At 45.0% G+C, this 16,959-nt stretch overlaps 1 protein-coding gene across 2 annotated transcripts in view; it reads left to right on the forward strand.

Annotated features, from left to right (window-relative positions):
• ADD2 (adducin 2) overlaps positions 1–16,959 on the forward strand; it is a 422,666-nt gene that overhangs the window by 333,222 nt on the left and 72,485 nt on the right. For both annotated transcript variants that reach the window (XM_078666540.1, XM_078666541.1), the window contains exon 12: positions 11,160–11,249. In XM_078666540.1, the coding sequence (XP_078522666.1) occupies positions 11,160–11,249 (90 nt within the window). The remainder of the gene's footprint in view (positions 1–11,159; positions 11,250–16,959) is intronic.

Here is a 16,959-nt window from a genome sequence, read left to right on the forward strand (position 1 = left end):
GTCCGTCTTTGACGGTATATCATGGCTCACCATTGGCAGTACCTTGTACTAAAGTATGGGATTTTTCTCTTGCACATTGCAGTGACTTACCAGACACAGTGCTCTCTTCTGCTGTGTGACCTCCATCTATTTCAGTGTACACTGAGTCACTGCACACAGTGCAGTGTCCTCCTTTAAGCCAATCTTCGGCATAGCGTAGTGACTTTAGACACAATGATGTCTGCTGCAGGAATCTCTTCTATTTCTGGCACTGCCCAGGGTCTCCCTGCATACAGTGCTGTGCACTGCAGCATGGGATCTACATTTGCGACTCCTGTTACTTGTTGTTTTGTCTTTGGCACCGTACACTCGACACACAGTAGTTTTGGACTGCTCCATGTGCACCTGGGTTGTTCATTGATTCACCAGAAGGGGCTGTGAACTGCATTATGTATCTGGGGCCTGACCAAGCTTCCTCTAGAGTATAATGTCAACCTCCAATCTCTCAAGCAGTACCAGACACAACAATGCATTGCTTTATTAATAGAGAAATTCATGGCCGCCCTGACCGAGCTGGTCCTATTTAGATTTCCCCATAATGAAGGGATGAACACAGTCTGCTTCATTTCCAAGATGTATTGCTGCTCACCCACTTCCATGTTATTGTTACACACAAGGTGCTGCCTTCAACCACAGACCACACTCCGTGGCTCGGTGATTACACCAACAATTCAGACCAGGGTAACAAGGATCAACGAGGATCTGCTACTCTGGTAGCAGATCCTCGTTGCCCTTTTAGTTGCATGGTTGTGTGTGGTCATTGCTGTCTCTTCAGTGAGAACAGCCACATCGTGATTTGTATGACTCTGAAATGCCATCATCCAAGACATGACTTAGCCATCTGCATAAAATGGGATGGAACTCAATAGATGGCACCTCAGGTGCTTTGCAGTTAGTAGTTTTGTGCTACCAGCTAATAGCTCCACGCCTGACTTAGTTTTTGGAGTGAATGACCAAAGGGAGGGTGAACGGGATACATTTTAAGCCTTTAAGTTTCAATCGATTTTTTTATTATGCTGATTTTGTGTGCATTGGCTGCTTTCCCCACAGCTTGCACAATCTTAAGAAATTAAATGATTTGCTGATCTGTGAGGGAGGATTTCAAGGAAATTAAAAACATGGATTGGCAATCAATGCCTTTCTGCTCCATTTCATCCACCTTGCTTTTTTCTGTTTCGCTCTGCTATCATTTGTTATTTTATTCTCCTGTTTTTATTTGTTTGTCTCATATTTCCTGCCTTCTTTAATTCATTAATCTTTGGATTTTTTTTTATTATTAACATTTCTTAAGTACAGCATACAGTTTACACACAGCAAGGTCAAATCTCAGAAGTATCAATAATAGTGACGTGCAAAGCAACCATGACATGTTTCCCTTTTGTGTGTATTAATTACCGAGAACATTGTCCGTCCCATAGGTTGGGAATGTTAAAGTGAGTTAATCATACGGTATACAATCTTTGCAGTCTCCGCATCCACAATTCCCCGACACCCAGCTGCAGGCACTGTAGGGAAACTCCATATCCGAAAAGGGAATCATGCGTGTTTGAGGGCATGAGGCCGAGCCTAAAATCCAATCGGTTCATTCCACCTAGCCAGTGGGGGCTGGAGGGTCATTTGTTCCACCGGTCACCTCCGGATGTGCAAGCAAATAAGCGTGCAATGGGTCCCAAATGTCCCTCGGTCTAGAGGCAGTGGGAAGCAGTTCTGCGTATGTTAATGTCTGTTCCTGCCATATGAGGAGCTCCTTATTCCAGTCCTTAAATTTAGGTGCCGGTCCTCTACCCCATTTGCATGCTACCCTTAGCTTAGCCAGCAGGAGCCCTAATGCAAACAATCTGCGGTATTTTGGGAGTATGTCTGCTGTGTAGCCTAGAAAAGCAACTAATGGTGCATGTCACGTTCATTTGCCCCAGTGCTCCTAATACCTCATCCCAGAACAATCGTATCACACCACATTCCCAGGCCAAGTGTAGGAATCCCCGTTCTCCTGCCCGCATCTCTCACAAGCATCGCTATCTCGCAGCTTAAACTAAAACAGCTTGATCAGAGTATAGTAGAGTCGTTGGAGATATTTATAGTGAATTATTCGTAATCGGCTATTCGCTGATGTCTTGCCTGTCTGTTCGCAACAGTAGCCTCATTTCCTTTCATCCAGTGGTTCTCCTATCTCTTGTTCCCATTGCTTCCTGGCTGACCGCGTATGTGTGTGTATCTCTTTCTGTGTGCTGTGGTATATAAGGGAAACAACATGGGTGTGTCTAAATAAACATATAGAAATATGTCCATCGGGTCAGGCTCATTATCAAGGAATAGCTGGTCTTTGGTGAGAAATGCGCCATCCAGGCCCCAAGTCGCTATTCTCAGCCTATTGGGGAGTTTGCGACACCGTGGCTCCCGTGTGAACTCCAAGGCAGGACGTCCAACCATTGGAAGCAAAGGGGTGTACAGCATCTTCATGCTCAATCGTTTCACGATTTTTCCCAATGCATCCACCGTGCACTTCACGGTGGTGGAGTACACTCATCCTGGGTTGCATGGCTATGAGTCCGGACAGTAGGGTGGGCTGTGTGTAGTACTGTCCACCGCCAGGTGCGGCATGAAAGGAGGCGGGTGAAACCAATACGTCGCGTAGTATGCCTGCGCACTTTAGTATAACTCAAAGTCGGGCCGCGAAACCTCCCTGCGCATATGGCTGCCTCAGTGTCACCCATTTCTTTCTGTGCCCCAGGCAAGGCGTATCATCTGAGTTTTGAGGGTTTTAAAAAAGGCTGATCCGGGTGCATGGGGGATATTAATATATAGGTACAGAAGTTTGGGTAGGATCACCATCTTTATTAAAGAGATTCTTCCTGCCATCAACAGGGGCAGTGATATCCATCTTCCCACTGACTCCATAATGTGGTCCATTGCCTTCCCATAGTTAGCACGTAGGAGCTCTGAGCCATCTCTGGCGATAGTTATGCCCAAATATTTAACCTCACTAGTCCAGGGGGTAAGGGCACACAGCATCCGTAAGCGGAAACAGTTGAAACAGTTGAGCTTTCCCCCAATTTATTTTAATGCTAGGCAATTCCCCAAGTACGACAAACTTTTTCAGAATGGGGATAAGGCTGGTCTGAGGTTCCATACGTATAACGTAATATCATCCGTGTATAGCAAAATGAATACGTGTTGTGGGGGACACTCTAGGGCCCATTCTCTATGCAACTGCCTAAGTCTGGCTGCCAGTGGCTCGACCGCCAGGGCAAACAATAGAGGAGACAGCGGGCATCCTTTGCGAGTGCCCCTTGTGATGTCAAACCAGGGTGAGCCGGCTCCATTTGCTATCACCTTCGCGCGTGTAGAGTAACCATATCCATGCTAGAAAATCATTTGGCTGCCCCATCCACTGCAAGATGCCAAATAGATAGTCCCACTCCACCAAGTCGAATACCTTGGTTGCGTTGAACAACAGGGGAACCGCCTCAAGGTCTGGGTTCAGATCTGACATTGCCGCAAACAGGGTTCGTAGGTTGTGGGAGGTGGCACGTGTCCCGGGACAAATCACTCCTGATCAGGCAGTACCAGCGCCATCACGAGCAGACTTAATCGGTTTGCTAACCCATCTTAGACAGTATTTTCGCGTTGCAGTTAATCATAGAGAGAGGTCTATAGGAATCACACTTGTCTGCTGGCCTACCAGGCTTAAGCAGCGAGATGATGGTTGCCTCTCTCATTGTGCATGGCAGCTCCCCTAGTTTGAAGGCCTCATAATATACTCTTTTGAGTGTAGGAGCAAGATGCTCTATATATGTCTTATAGAAATCGGAAGGTAGGCCGTCAGGTCCGGGGGCCTTACCGGAACGGAGTTGCATTATGGCGGCCCGAATTTCATCCAGTTCGAACCCGGCAGACAGAAATTCTCTCTGCGAATCTCCCAGCCACCCCAGGGCTACTGGCTCTAAATATTGTAATAGGGACTGTTGGACTTGGCCCTTTTTGGCTAAAGTTCCTTAAACTTTTTGCCTTCCTCCTAGACCTTTTTCTGACATGATGTTGCCGACTTGGATGCTTTGGGCACTTTGCCACTGCTGATCAGTGTCGAAGTGCAAGTGCTCCCTGTATAAATTGTTCTGGTGATTGGTTGTCCATAATTGTTATATTTGTCTTACTAGTAAAGTCCCTAGTAAAGTGCACTCTGTGTGCCAGGGCTGGTAATGCAAATGCTACTAGTGGGCCTGCAGCACTAGTTGTGCCTCCCACACAAGTAGCCCTAAAAAGAGATCTCAGGCCTGCCACTGCAGTGCCTGCTCCCAGTTTGTTAACTGCCTTGCCAGGTCTTACCCTTCCCTTTTCCCCCGAGGTAAAGCTTGGACTCGGTTGGGAGCCGCAAGCGTGAGTGGCCTGGGGAGGCGTGCAGGAGAAGTACAGGAGTGCTCCAATCTTTCTCCCTTGCACCGCGTTAGACGCTCTGAGTCCCCGAGTCGCCCGTACCTGCCCAGCAGTCCCGGGGCCGCCCCTTTAAGTCTACGACTGTTGTCTTTGTTGTTGGGGTCCAGTGGTGCCTGAGCTGATTGCGCAGATTGGCTTATAGCCTTATTCTTGCATTACAAACTGCATTATTCCTGCATTACTAACTGCATTATTCTTGCATTACGAACCGCATTATTCCTGCGTTACAAACTACCTTAGTACTTGCATTAATAACTGTCTTATTTCTACATTACGTACTGCATAGCATTGCATTAGGACTATATTAGATCATCGTGAACTGCTCATTAATACCACGAGAACCTACAAGTGACTGTTGGCCTAATAACCGGCCCAGTGAAATATTACGCATATGCTGGATACTTTTTCGTTTGGTCTTATCGTATTTCTTCTTGATAAAGATACTGCTATTTTCCTAAATCTGTGTGGTGTCCATTTGTAGTGTTATCACTGTGTTACTGGGCGTGTGGTTGCAAATACTTTACACATTGCCTTGGAGATTAGCCTGGCTGCTCATGCCAAGCTACCGGGGGTGATTATAAACAAACACACAATGTGCCTACACCACCATCATTTATAAACCATCTTCTTGTAAAGGTCAAACGACAACTTCCTTAGTTTGACCAGGTATTTTTATTTATACCAATCGTTTTAATCTTTACTTAGAAAACTTTTTTAAATCCATTAAAGCAAAAAATGAGACAACTGTACATTCATCTATTTACACTAATATACAATGCAATTTACAAACATCAGTAAACAATACATATATACACTAAATCAAATGAATTTTTAACATACATCCAAAAAAAAGAGAAAAAAGATTTTTAAACAAAACAAGACATTATATATTCATGTATACTTGATTACACAAAATGAAAGACAAAGTCAAAGAGCAAGGAGTATAATCAACAAATGAAATCACTCAATAATCTTTAAACCAGCTGCTGCTAGTCTATACTGTAGATGAGCGTTTTTACTCTTTCGCATTTGCCGATGCGTTTCGAGACCAGGAGACCAGTTCCTGGAATCTCATCATGGCTTTGTCATTTATCAGGTTGTTACAAGAAACGAGGGGCTCTAGGGAGGGTGTGTTTTCTTTCGAAAAACGTGGTTTCAAAGAATTTGAGTTCACTCCACATATATAAATGAGCTGTTTATGCAATTGACTCTCCAGGTTATGTTCCACACACAAGCCTTTCGTTTCAACACTTCTCGTGAACGCGAGTCGTTCTTCATTTATGTTTGCCAACTAGCTACTTATCCCGGCGCTCTGCATCATGAGGACTGAATCTTTTTGCAGGTTTATTTACTGATCTGAGTGTTAGGATGAGAGCGCGCCCTTTTGCTCCAGTATCTTCACAGCCTATGTCTCGATCGAATCAAGAGCTTGATTCGATCGATGTGTAGAACAACAAGAAAGGTTTGGGAGAGGAAAAGTAGAGGGTGACACAGGGGTAAGGGGGGAGGTGCCGGGGAATGGAGGGGGACTTTAAGGTGTACTCCGGAGAAGAGAGTAGGTGGGGCAGGACGGTAGGGTTAGTAGCAGTGGGAGGATGAAGGTGAGGGACTGATTTGATAGCTTGACAGAGGAAGAAGAGAGACTAAGGGGGAGGAAACAGAAAGGGTAGCGGAGAACTGTCTTCCAAGGGTCCTACAAAGATGAGTATTTAGTAAGATGAGAAATACACAAAAGACCACTGCTGTGGTCAGGGGGTTCACCCTAGGGACTAACAGCAGAGGGCAAGGATACCCGCTACCCCTCTCCCTGTTATATGGAAGTAAGAGGGAGCGGGATGCCTGGGAGTCAAGAAAGCAGTGCTCACCTGTGACCTCCCAAGAGGTACGGAGCTATCACTTAGTTAAGAGTATCCTATTCAGTGGTGGTGCATAAACTATAACATTTTGATAATCAGCTCGGTGTATGAAGCATTCTCCAGCCTCAAAGAAAAACCCCGTTGCCTACGGCACTACTCATTAAGACACAATCAATCATTATCAGAAAGTTGGGGAGACGAGCGAGTTTCCGGGTAATCAGTGCCATGGTTGGGTGCCTGCTTTTTTTAGTTTTCATAGGTAGTCCTCTGTGGGGCAGTGTAGAAGTGCTGTTTCCCCTGATGTGTAATTTGTAAGCATGCAAGATATAGCATCACATAGTCTATATGCACTTGCATCAGTTTCAGCTTCACCAGCGGAAATTTCTTTCTGGTCTCTTGGACGGCCATGGTGAAATCTGGATACAGAGCAACAGTATGTTCCTCATACATTAAGGGGGATTTCGCACTAGCCTGTCTCAATGCTGCGTCACGGTCTCTGTAATTGAGGAGTCGGGAAATAATAGGTCTGGCTGGTGCCCCCCGGGGAGGCCTGGGGCCTGAAAAACGGTGCGCGCTCTCCATCACCAGCTGTGCCGAGAACACTGCCAGGCCGAAAAGGCCATGTGGCATCCTCTCTATGTACTCCTTCATTTTGATAGTATTGTCGCTCTCCCGTACTCCCAAAACGTGGATGTTGTTGTGGCGGGAGCGCGCCTCAAGGTCCTCGTTCTTGGCCGCTATGACTTTTAGTAGTTATTCCATTTGCGCCATTTGCTTATCTTGGGAAGACACTGCGTCCTCCAGGTCCAAGATTCTATGCTCCATCTCTCCTATATGTGCATCTAGCTTTTGGGCCATAAAATCCAGACGGTTGCACATAGTGTCCATTTTGGATTCAATGGCGGTTAGTCTATGTTTCATAGTAACAAGCAGTGTATTGAGATTGTCGTCATTGAGCAGTCTAGCATCAACCCACTGTCTTGTAGGCAGTTGCTTGAGGTTGCTATGATGTCTCGGTGTCCTGCAGGTCTCAAAGGACAGTTTTGACTGTTTGGGGTCAGCTTTGCCCATCTTGACGGTCTACGAGCACTCTTTAAATGGCGGGCGCTAAGCTGTATATATCACAAACCCACCACTAGGGTCCCCCTGCAGAGCACACAGGCAAGCACTTCTGTGCCACCAATAATGTCACAAAGTGGTACAAAAGGGGGTGGTGATGGACGGAGCATCTGAACCAATCAAACACTCACACCCAGTCAACAGATCTGGGTTTAATCCATCACCATTCTTTAGCCCTCTCTGCCACCCCAGTTCAGACATGGTCATATGCAAATCAGTCTGACCCTGTGCCTCATGGGAACAGTGCAGCCCGAACTGCCAAGCCATGCCTTCCCTGGACCGGAATCAAGCTTCCTAGGACCGGTTTCTGGCAATACAGCCGTCTTCAGCCAGGCTTGCTTGAATCCAGTGGCAAAGTGAGCAAGGTACACAACGTCTGAGCATACACTGCCAACTTATGGCGAACAAAGCGGTACAAAAGGGGGTGGTGATGGACGGAGCATCTGAACCAATCAAACACTCACACCCAGTCAACAGATCTGGGTTTAATCCATCACCGTTCTTTAGCCCACTCTGCCACCCCAGTTCAGACATGGCCATATGCATATCAGTCTGACCCTGTGCCTCATGGGAACAGTCCAGCCTGAACTGCCAAGCCATGCCTTCCCTGGACCGGAATCAAACTTCCTATGACCGGTTTCTGGCATTACAGCTGTCTTCAGCCAGCTTTGTTCGCCATAAGTTGGCCCTTTCCACTCAGCGCGCCTTACATGTTAGCTCATCCAGCTCCACGCTGCGGCCTGGCCGCACATTCAGCTCCAGGCAGCCCCACCACCCGCGCCTGCACACTGGTCCTATGCGGCCTTCCGGCCCGCCTAAGATTCTCGTAGGGTGATCGCCGCCGCCAGCTGCAAACCGTATATCCTTGCCGCCACAGCCCAAAAGCAGCGCGGGAGCGAACTCAATGCAGCACCCTCAGCCTCTCTTCTGGTGCTGCTCCACTTCGTCTCCGCCACGGCAGGGCCAGACTCGTCACCACACAGCGATTAGCTGTATGCTGGCACTTATGACCACTGCAGTCGGTTCCAGGGACAGTCCAGTGTCACAGGGACATGGCTTGCTGGTCGATCAGGTCATGGGAGCAGGATATTATTGGATTGTTTCTCCCAGGACACCAGAGCCTCATGCAGGTGCGGCGATCTTGGTCCCACTCGCCCTCTAGCGCTCCATCTTTGGACATTTTTGCTTTCTTTGCTTCTTTTTTTGATCATTCTATCTTTATTGTGCCGTTTCCATTTTACCCTATATTTTCTTTTCACCACAGTTGTCCCCTTTCCTCAGATTCGTTCCATCTCTGTTTAATTTTCGTCCCTTCTCTAGCATCCATTCTGTTTCCATTTTCTTTCCTCTTTCACTCTTTGGTAGGTGAAAGACATTGTCATTTACAATGCCAATGCATCTAACTCTCACAAATGCGAGACCAATTTGCAGTGTAATTGCTTGTTACATTGTGCTGCAAGAGGACTTTAAAAAATGGTGTTCCTAAAGCTAAGCAGTGCAAAGCGTCCTAGTTATTTACTTTCTTTAACTTCAGTGAACCATTGAATAAATGCTTGCCTGTTTATTAAACTTCTTGTTATGTTAGTGCTAAGTTGAGTAAACAGCAGCCCAGTGCTGCTGTTGACCAGGGGTCCACATGTAAACGTCAGGAGGGCAGCATGTGGTCCCCAGGCCGTACTTTGGGTATCACTGCTCTAATCTGTCTTCCTGGCTACGTATGAACCTCTCCATGTAGGTGTTTATGCATCTCCCTTTTTACTACATGTTGATGTCCTACTGCTTTTTTTGGGTGTCTAGGTTTTCCATTGTAAATTTTTGTTGGTATTTTTGTCATTGTGCGTTTTCTGTGGCTTTTTTGGTAACATTGTGTTTTTTATGGTTTCTCTAGGTGCTGTCTTTTTAGTTACTGTTATCCCATTGGATGTCTCTTTCTCGCTCTGACAGTTTTATTTCATAAACTGACTTTCTCTTGCTGAAAGATTCTATGTATCCCTTTACTGCTGTGGCTATCTGTGGATGTCTCTGAGTGTCTTTCTGTATCTCTTTGTGTGTACGTGTGCCCATTTGGGCAGGTCTCCCTCTATCTGTCTGAGTGATTCACTATGCAGTGAACTCTGGATGTCTTTCGCTCTTTCTCTCTCTCCCTAACCTAAGTGTCACTATGACAGTCTCTGGGTGTCTTTGCAGTGCCTTCTTTATCTCACTGATACTACAGCTATGTCTCTGTGGCTGCCTAGATGTCTCTTATGGTGGAAGCTTTAGTATCTTTCTTTACGTATCTGTTTAACTCTTGGAGGCATATTTACAAGACCCTATCGCCACAGAAAAGTCACTTTTTATTAAGTTCCGGTGGCGATAAACCCTACCACTTATTTACAGAGCGGCGTTAAGCCACTTAACGTGCTTAGCGCTGTCTTGTAAATAAAGCCCCCTTTCATGCTAAACTTAGCGTGAAAGGGGCATGCAATGGGTGTTGTGGTGGGCGTTCTACTGCAACACCCATTGCTTTTGACTCTGCCCCCTATTTACAAGGGTGGCGTAAATAGGATCAGGAAAAACTGGTCTTAACATGGCGAAAAGAGGATAAATGCTAAATTTCTCCTTGTTTTTGCTGTTAATATGTCTGCTGCATTGTGCAGGACACATAGAAACAGCAAATCACCATGGATTATTGTTCATGTGCAGGAAGGAGTCCCTTCCTGCACATAAACAATCACTATTCATATGCAGGAAGGTGTCCCTTCCTGCACATAAACACTCATTTAAAAAATTAAGATTTGCATCTTCTATGTGTGCTGCTCAATGCAGCACACATAGAAGTTACAATTCGCCATTCTGGATTGGATTGTTTATGTGCAGAGAGGCATCCTTTCCTGCACATACACAGTCATTCCCCCCTACACAGACACCCTTGCACTATGGCGCAAGGAGTCTGAGTTAGTGCTAGGCAGCTAGATTTAGTTCTGTCACTAGGGAAAATGCAGGGGCCTGCCGCATTCTTGGGAATACGGCGCATCCCTGCATTTTCAGAATGGAAGAGCGTGGCGTTAGTTTTTGCCTAACGCCACGCTTCGCCTTTCCCTTGTGAACATGGTATTTCAAAGACTGTCTATGGCTCTGTTGCTTTATTTGTCACTGCCTGGTTGTGGTGCTTAACTTTCTTTCTCGGTCTGGCTTTTCTGTGGCAGTCTCAGGGCCTGATTTAGATCTCTGCGGACTGATTACTCCATCACAATGGTGACGGCTATCCCGTTGGCGAAATATAAATCCCATAGGACATAATGGGATTTATATTTTGGCAGACGGGATATCCACCATCATTGTGACAGAGTAACCCGTCTACCGAGATCTAAATCATCAGGCCCTCAGCCAGGGTGTCCCTATGGGCATACCTTTCTGCGTTGACTGTGGGTATTATTTTTTGTCTCCCCACAAATCTACCTAGGATTATAACTGACTGCATCTAGGATTCTGACGATGAATCCCTCACTGGGTACCTTGCTGTATTTTTCCCATGCCGCTGACTTAATGCTCCTTCCTATCTGTGATTGACTCAGGGTTTATCTGTGACTGTTGTGCCTTTGTGCTTGCCTTTCTGTGTCTGTATCTGTGAATGTTTTGGTGTTGGTGTTTCTCTATGCCTGACACTTAGATGGTTCATAGTGTGGTATTGCACTTATAATGTGTGTCGTTTGTTTATGTCTTTTTAAGATTCGAGAACAAAACCGGCAAGACATGAAATCTGCAGGGCCTCAATCCCAACTTTTGGCAAGCGTCATTAATGAGAAAAGCAGGAGCCCGGTAAGTAAAACAGATTTTTCTTACAATGGTAGGCAGCTCTACGGTGGGAGATTCATGGTGCGAGCCGGCAGGAGGCCTTGGAGGTTGGCTGGGCAGGGAGACAGGTTGCTTCCATGGAATAGGACACAGAAACAGGGAGCGTCGGGACAGCCGACACCATCACTCAAGATGCCAAAGTCTGTTGAGGACTGTAGATACTTTTGATTAATGAAGAGTGGAGTAATGAGCACCAAATGACTGTGGTTGCCAGACAGAAGCTCATGGTAGAGGAAAGAAGAAAGGGAACCAATGTGGATTGAAAAAGCCTTTTTAAACAACTTTTTTTTACATTTTAAGTAGTACAAGATCTTTACATTTAAATAGCGTTTCATGTATGTCATACCAAAACTGTCAAGAAATACCACTGAGAAATGCAGTTTTCTTCTTTACCATACACCACACAACACATGAGGTGGGTCTGTTTCACTTGGATACATTTTCATTACAAACATTGCCAATGGCTTTCAATCTTGCTTGCAGAGGACAAATTGCTACTGCCAAAGTCTGTTTTATATACCCTGCAGAAGGTCCACAAGTTCTTATCAAATTTGCCAATCTTTTCATAGACAGTGGCAGTAGGTTTCTCCAAGACATAAATAGCCCAGACCTTATATCACCATTGTGATATCTTTAGAAAATCTGATATCTTCCACGTATGCACTATGGTGAAACAGGCCAAAAATATTCAGCCTTCATGTCAAGTGACATAACGGAGTACATGTTATCGCTGTTAATGTCCCAATGCAGAACTATCAGTCGGTTACAGGGATCGTGAAAATCCATTAAATATTTATTTTCGCGAGCACTTGTTACCAGAAGGCTCCCACTGGTCTAAAATTCCACAACATGTGATAGGTAGTGCCTTTAAAGCCACAACCCCTAACAACTGTTCAAGTCTCATCAGAAAAAGCTATCACTCGAGGCTAATTGTATAGATGATGTTCTTGTATTGGGAGCTTAGATATAAGGTTGCTCTTCTTAGGTAAATGTTTGCACATTGAACATCTGCGATCTTCTTTTCACCTAAGTGTTCCACTCTTTTATGTATTGGTGAGATCTACTGTCTTGCCTCCGGTGCCTTATACGGCATGACAATATAAACATAACGGTGTGATAGGACCCAGGGGAATATTTAAAGACCAGACTCTAGGAACCACCCCCAAGGATATATGACAACAAAAGGGTTCCAGAGGGTCAAAAACAGGGTGTGAGTCTATGGTGAGCAAGGAACAAACAGAGAAGAGATAACCCCAGACCGACTACTGAGATGGTTCACAGTGACAACCTAGTGGATAATCAAGAGTACAATGGATGCTCGAAAATACCCATCAGTCACCGCTCGAGACCGCCCTTCATCATTTGGGATTTTATTGAAACCATCCTTATCATTAGGTAGTGTCATAGAATGTGGGGAGACTCGATGGTAAGTAGTACTCCCCGCTGAGTAGTCAAGGTATGGTTTTATCACTTACAAAGACTGGTAAGTGGTTAAGGCGTAGTGTGACTGAGGGTGTGCAGTGCAAAACCAAAATAAATGTGAAAAAATTAGAAAAAAGTGTCTAAAATTGGATAAGGGAGCATGGAACAGACTTTATTGAAGTAATGCTCGCTTTGCCAGATTAAAAATTATTATGTATAGACAGTTTGAAAAATACGCTGTCAAGAGGTGGAACCAGGCCAACATGTTTCAGCAATTCACGGACATGATTGTCCTTGCTTTCATCAGGACCTCATAATAAACATGTGCTACTGCAAACAAATTAAATAGGTGGGTATAAAAAGACAAATATTACAGTTCACCTGCAGTCTCCAGGTAAAAAGAGTTTTGTCCTACCTCACAGCTAGTGTCGTTCACTGTAAAATCAAAAGGACAAGGGTCAGTTCTCTGACTGATCATATTGCTCACTGTCACTCACAAATAGAACTAGGAACACGAAATGTAAACCTTAGTTCAAGTCAATCAATTGACTGATCATACTCATAAAAGTAGTTAGTTTAAGTACTCAATATCAGGATGTGAAATTCATATGCCCAATAGAATAAAGACACATCTTACCATAGTCTGTGGGATGTGAAGACCTCCCCCCACCTGGCAGTGGCTCAGGATAGGAGTGAAGCACCGCTCTAAGAAACATGCAAATTAAAAGAAAACATGTTTTACCTCACTGTGCAAACAACCTTCCATCAACAGAAGACCTCCGTCGCCCCAACAATAAGGAGGGCAGGTCAAAGGTATAATTCGATCAACCAACGTTTTTAAAATGGTAATGGACCTCTTAAAGTAGTCTTATCTTTCAGACCAATGATACATTCTATGTTGAATTCTGGGTACGTAATCTCAGAGCCTGAGTCATACGAAGTCTACTAAAGCGGGGACGCGTTTCCGCGTAAGCCTTTCTGTACTACACCCGCGAAGGAGTTCAAAATCATACAAACTCAACTCCAACGAAACTAAAAATAATGCCCAAATGATCGTAAGCGCTGAACGCGCGACTCACCTAACCGTCGGTACTTCCTGGCCGGCGTCTGAACCGACTGGGGAGGTGCCGACCGGCTGGGAGCTCCGTTGTTAAAAGGGGAACGGTGATTTGCCCGGCGTTCACGTGACCGGCAAATACTCTTTCCTGATTTGTTACCGCGAGTGAAGAGCTCGCGCTGGCTATTGGTTGTGAGGCTTCACCATGGTAACCAGAGTCGGAATAGTATACTCCGGCCGAATTATAAATATATTATCGTCTGTGATAACAATTACTTCAACAACTAGAAAGGATACTGTATGGATCAGCTAAAATACTAGTGAGAGTAAGAACAATATGGATTTATTCAACGATCACTGTCATGGCCATGCAATGAACGGAGAGATCACGCAGGATGTTTAAAGAGTATACATCACCGCAGGAAGCAAGAAAGAGGGTTACAGTCTGGCCGGTTGATGGTTCTATAATCTCACATAATGGTGGATATATTGTGTGAAGCAGACTTTCAAAGACAGTGATGGTACAGTTCCCTTGTTCATTAGGAATAAAGCCAGACAGGTGTACTAGCTAATGGCTCATTAATGATCTACACATGGGCAGGGACACTGGTAGAGGAATACTGTTCTTCAGATCGATTGCGAATCATAGAATACCGGCTCACAATTATAGACTGGACCAAGGAATATCGTCGTTGAGTCCCTGTTTATGAGTGTTAAGCTTCAGGACCCATTTTTGTTCCTTGATCAACAGAATTTTTTTTATATCTACAGTGTGAGAAGGAATGAAAGGTTGTTCTAACACAGTCCATTCAAATTTGGTAGGCAAATGATTTGTTTCCAAAAAGTGGTTGGTCAGTTTGGTAGCCTGTCTCCTGCACCGGATGGTGCTTTTATGTTCCGATATTCTGATTCGTATCTTGCGGGTGGTCATGCCCACGTACTTGAGTCCACATGGGCAAACGATCAGATACACTAGTCGGTCGCTGTTGCAGTTAGTGAATTTTATTTGTTTCCATGGTCTAGATGTTCCTATGTCCAGCTCCAATGATTTTTTTGTTTGTGGACATGCCTGACACGACCCACAGGGGTGATGTCCTGCAACCGGAGGAAGATCCCAGAGTAATCCAACAGCCCTAGGTTGGACTTCAAGAGGTCTAGTGTGGACTAATCTGTCTCTCAGATTAGAACCTCTTTTGAAAGAGAATAAGGGCTGCTGTAAAGTTAGTTGTCCAGAGTTAAGAATGGGCCAATGTTTTTTGGTCAATTTTTGAATCCTGTTTGACAAAGTTCCAAATGTCTGTACAAATGTGAGTCGTTCCAGTGGTGCTTTAGGCGTCTTTGGTTCTAGAAGGGCTAGACGGTTATTATTCATAGCCCGTTTCATAGATAGTTTAACAAGCTTAGATGGATAATTGCGCTTGATCAGCTGATCACATAAGGTGTTGGCATGCTCTTTGTAGGCTGAGGGAGTAGAGCAGTTTCTTTGAACCCTCAAAAATTGTCCAAAGGGAAGATTTTCCTTCAAGGATCTGGGGTGGTGGCTATCGTACAGTAGAAGTGAGTTCCTTGAGGTCGGTTTTCTGTACAGTTCTGATTGTAAACCTTCCGGAGTAGCCGATATTAGAAGATCCAAAAATGCAAGTTGGTGACCACCTATCTCAATGGTGAATTTGAGAAAGGAATTCCTGGCATTGAGCTAGTCGAGGAACTCGAGACATCTCTCCCTGGTACCACGCCATGTCACTAGGACGTCATCGATATACCTTTTCCAGGTTGTCAGGTTATCGATGTAGGGATTGCGATTGTTGAAAATATGTTGCTGCTCGAAGGAATGCACATACAGGTTCGCCAGACTGGGAGCGTAAACGCTTCCCATGCTGGTGCCCGATACTTGCAGGTAAATCCTATCCTCAAATTGAAAAAAATTCCGTTTCATGGACAAGGTGGCACAGGCCATGATGAAATGTACCGGTGTTATACTGTTGAGTTCATGGGAGTCCAACAGGGAATGGATCACCTCTAAGGTCTCATCTTGTGGGATGGAGGTGTAGAGCGCCTCAACATCGAACGAGACAAGTAGGTCTGTGGTAATGTCGAATTCGATGTCGGGTAAGAGGCGTAATAGATCTGTAATGTCCTTAAGATAGGTGGGCATACTTAGTACCATCGGTCGTAGGAAATAATCCACAAAAGTGGAAACCGGTTCCAAAGCTGATCCTATGCCTGAAATTATCGGGCGACCAGGGGGAGGTCGTTGCTCTTTATGAACCTTGGGCAGGATATAAAAATAAGGCATTTTGGGATGTTCAGTATATAGATATCCTGCTTCTGCTTGGGTAATCCAGCCCTCGGATGACGCCTCTTCAATCATAATCTTGATGGTTGATTTGAGTTCATCAGTAGGATCTTGATCGAGCAAGCTGTAAGCATTCCTGTTGTCAAGTTGGCGCATGCATTCTGAACGATATGCATCGGTGTCTAGAAGAACAATCGAACCGCCCTTATCAGCTGGTTTGATCGTAAGTTCCTTGTTGGTAGTAAGGGATTGCAAAGCCAAATGTTCTGATTTTGGTAAATTATGGAAAATCTCATTGTTCTCATTGTTTTCAGTGAAAAGCTTTTCAACCTCTTTCTCCAAAGCCTGTTCATAGGCAAGAACCTGTGGTGGCATCAGATGAGTGGGAGGTGTAAAAGTAGATTTACATTTCAAACCGGTATTGGTGTCATTCTCATCTTGTCGGTCAATTTCTTTCTCCTGAATCAATGACACCTCAATCAATGCTGATCTCAGTTTAAATAAGGTGTCCATTTTCATAAGCCCTCCTCCCCTTGAATTCCCTCCTGTCTTGTGGAATGTAAAAGTCGTTTAAGGCAGAATGTGTCTCTATTTTGCAACTGGATTCGTCAACAAAAAGCCCTCACAAACATAGGAGCCATCTATTCACTCATCTATGGAAGGTGTCATCCATGCCTCCATGGGAAAGATCTGGGTTGCCTACAGTCAGTGGCGGTTGGTGATCCCTGAAAGTGGTAAGGCGGTAAGGCGTAATAGTCCCGACGGGCTCACCTCATTGTTTTCAACATTTGCTTTGGGTGCCCTCACATACAAATTTACCCATACACTCACACTCACTGTTTTTCAATCAAACGCACTTGCGAACACACTTTCACAATACCTGACCCTCACTCACATCT

This window comes from Lissotriton helveticus, chromosome 11 (genome assembly GCF_964261635.1).
Source record: "Lissotriton helveticus chromosome 11, aLisHel1.1, whole genome shotgun sequence".
NCBI lineage: Eukaryota > Metazoa > Chordata > Amphibia > Caudata > Salamandridae > Lissotriton > Lissotriton helveticus.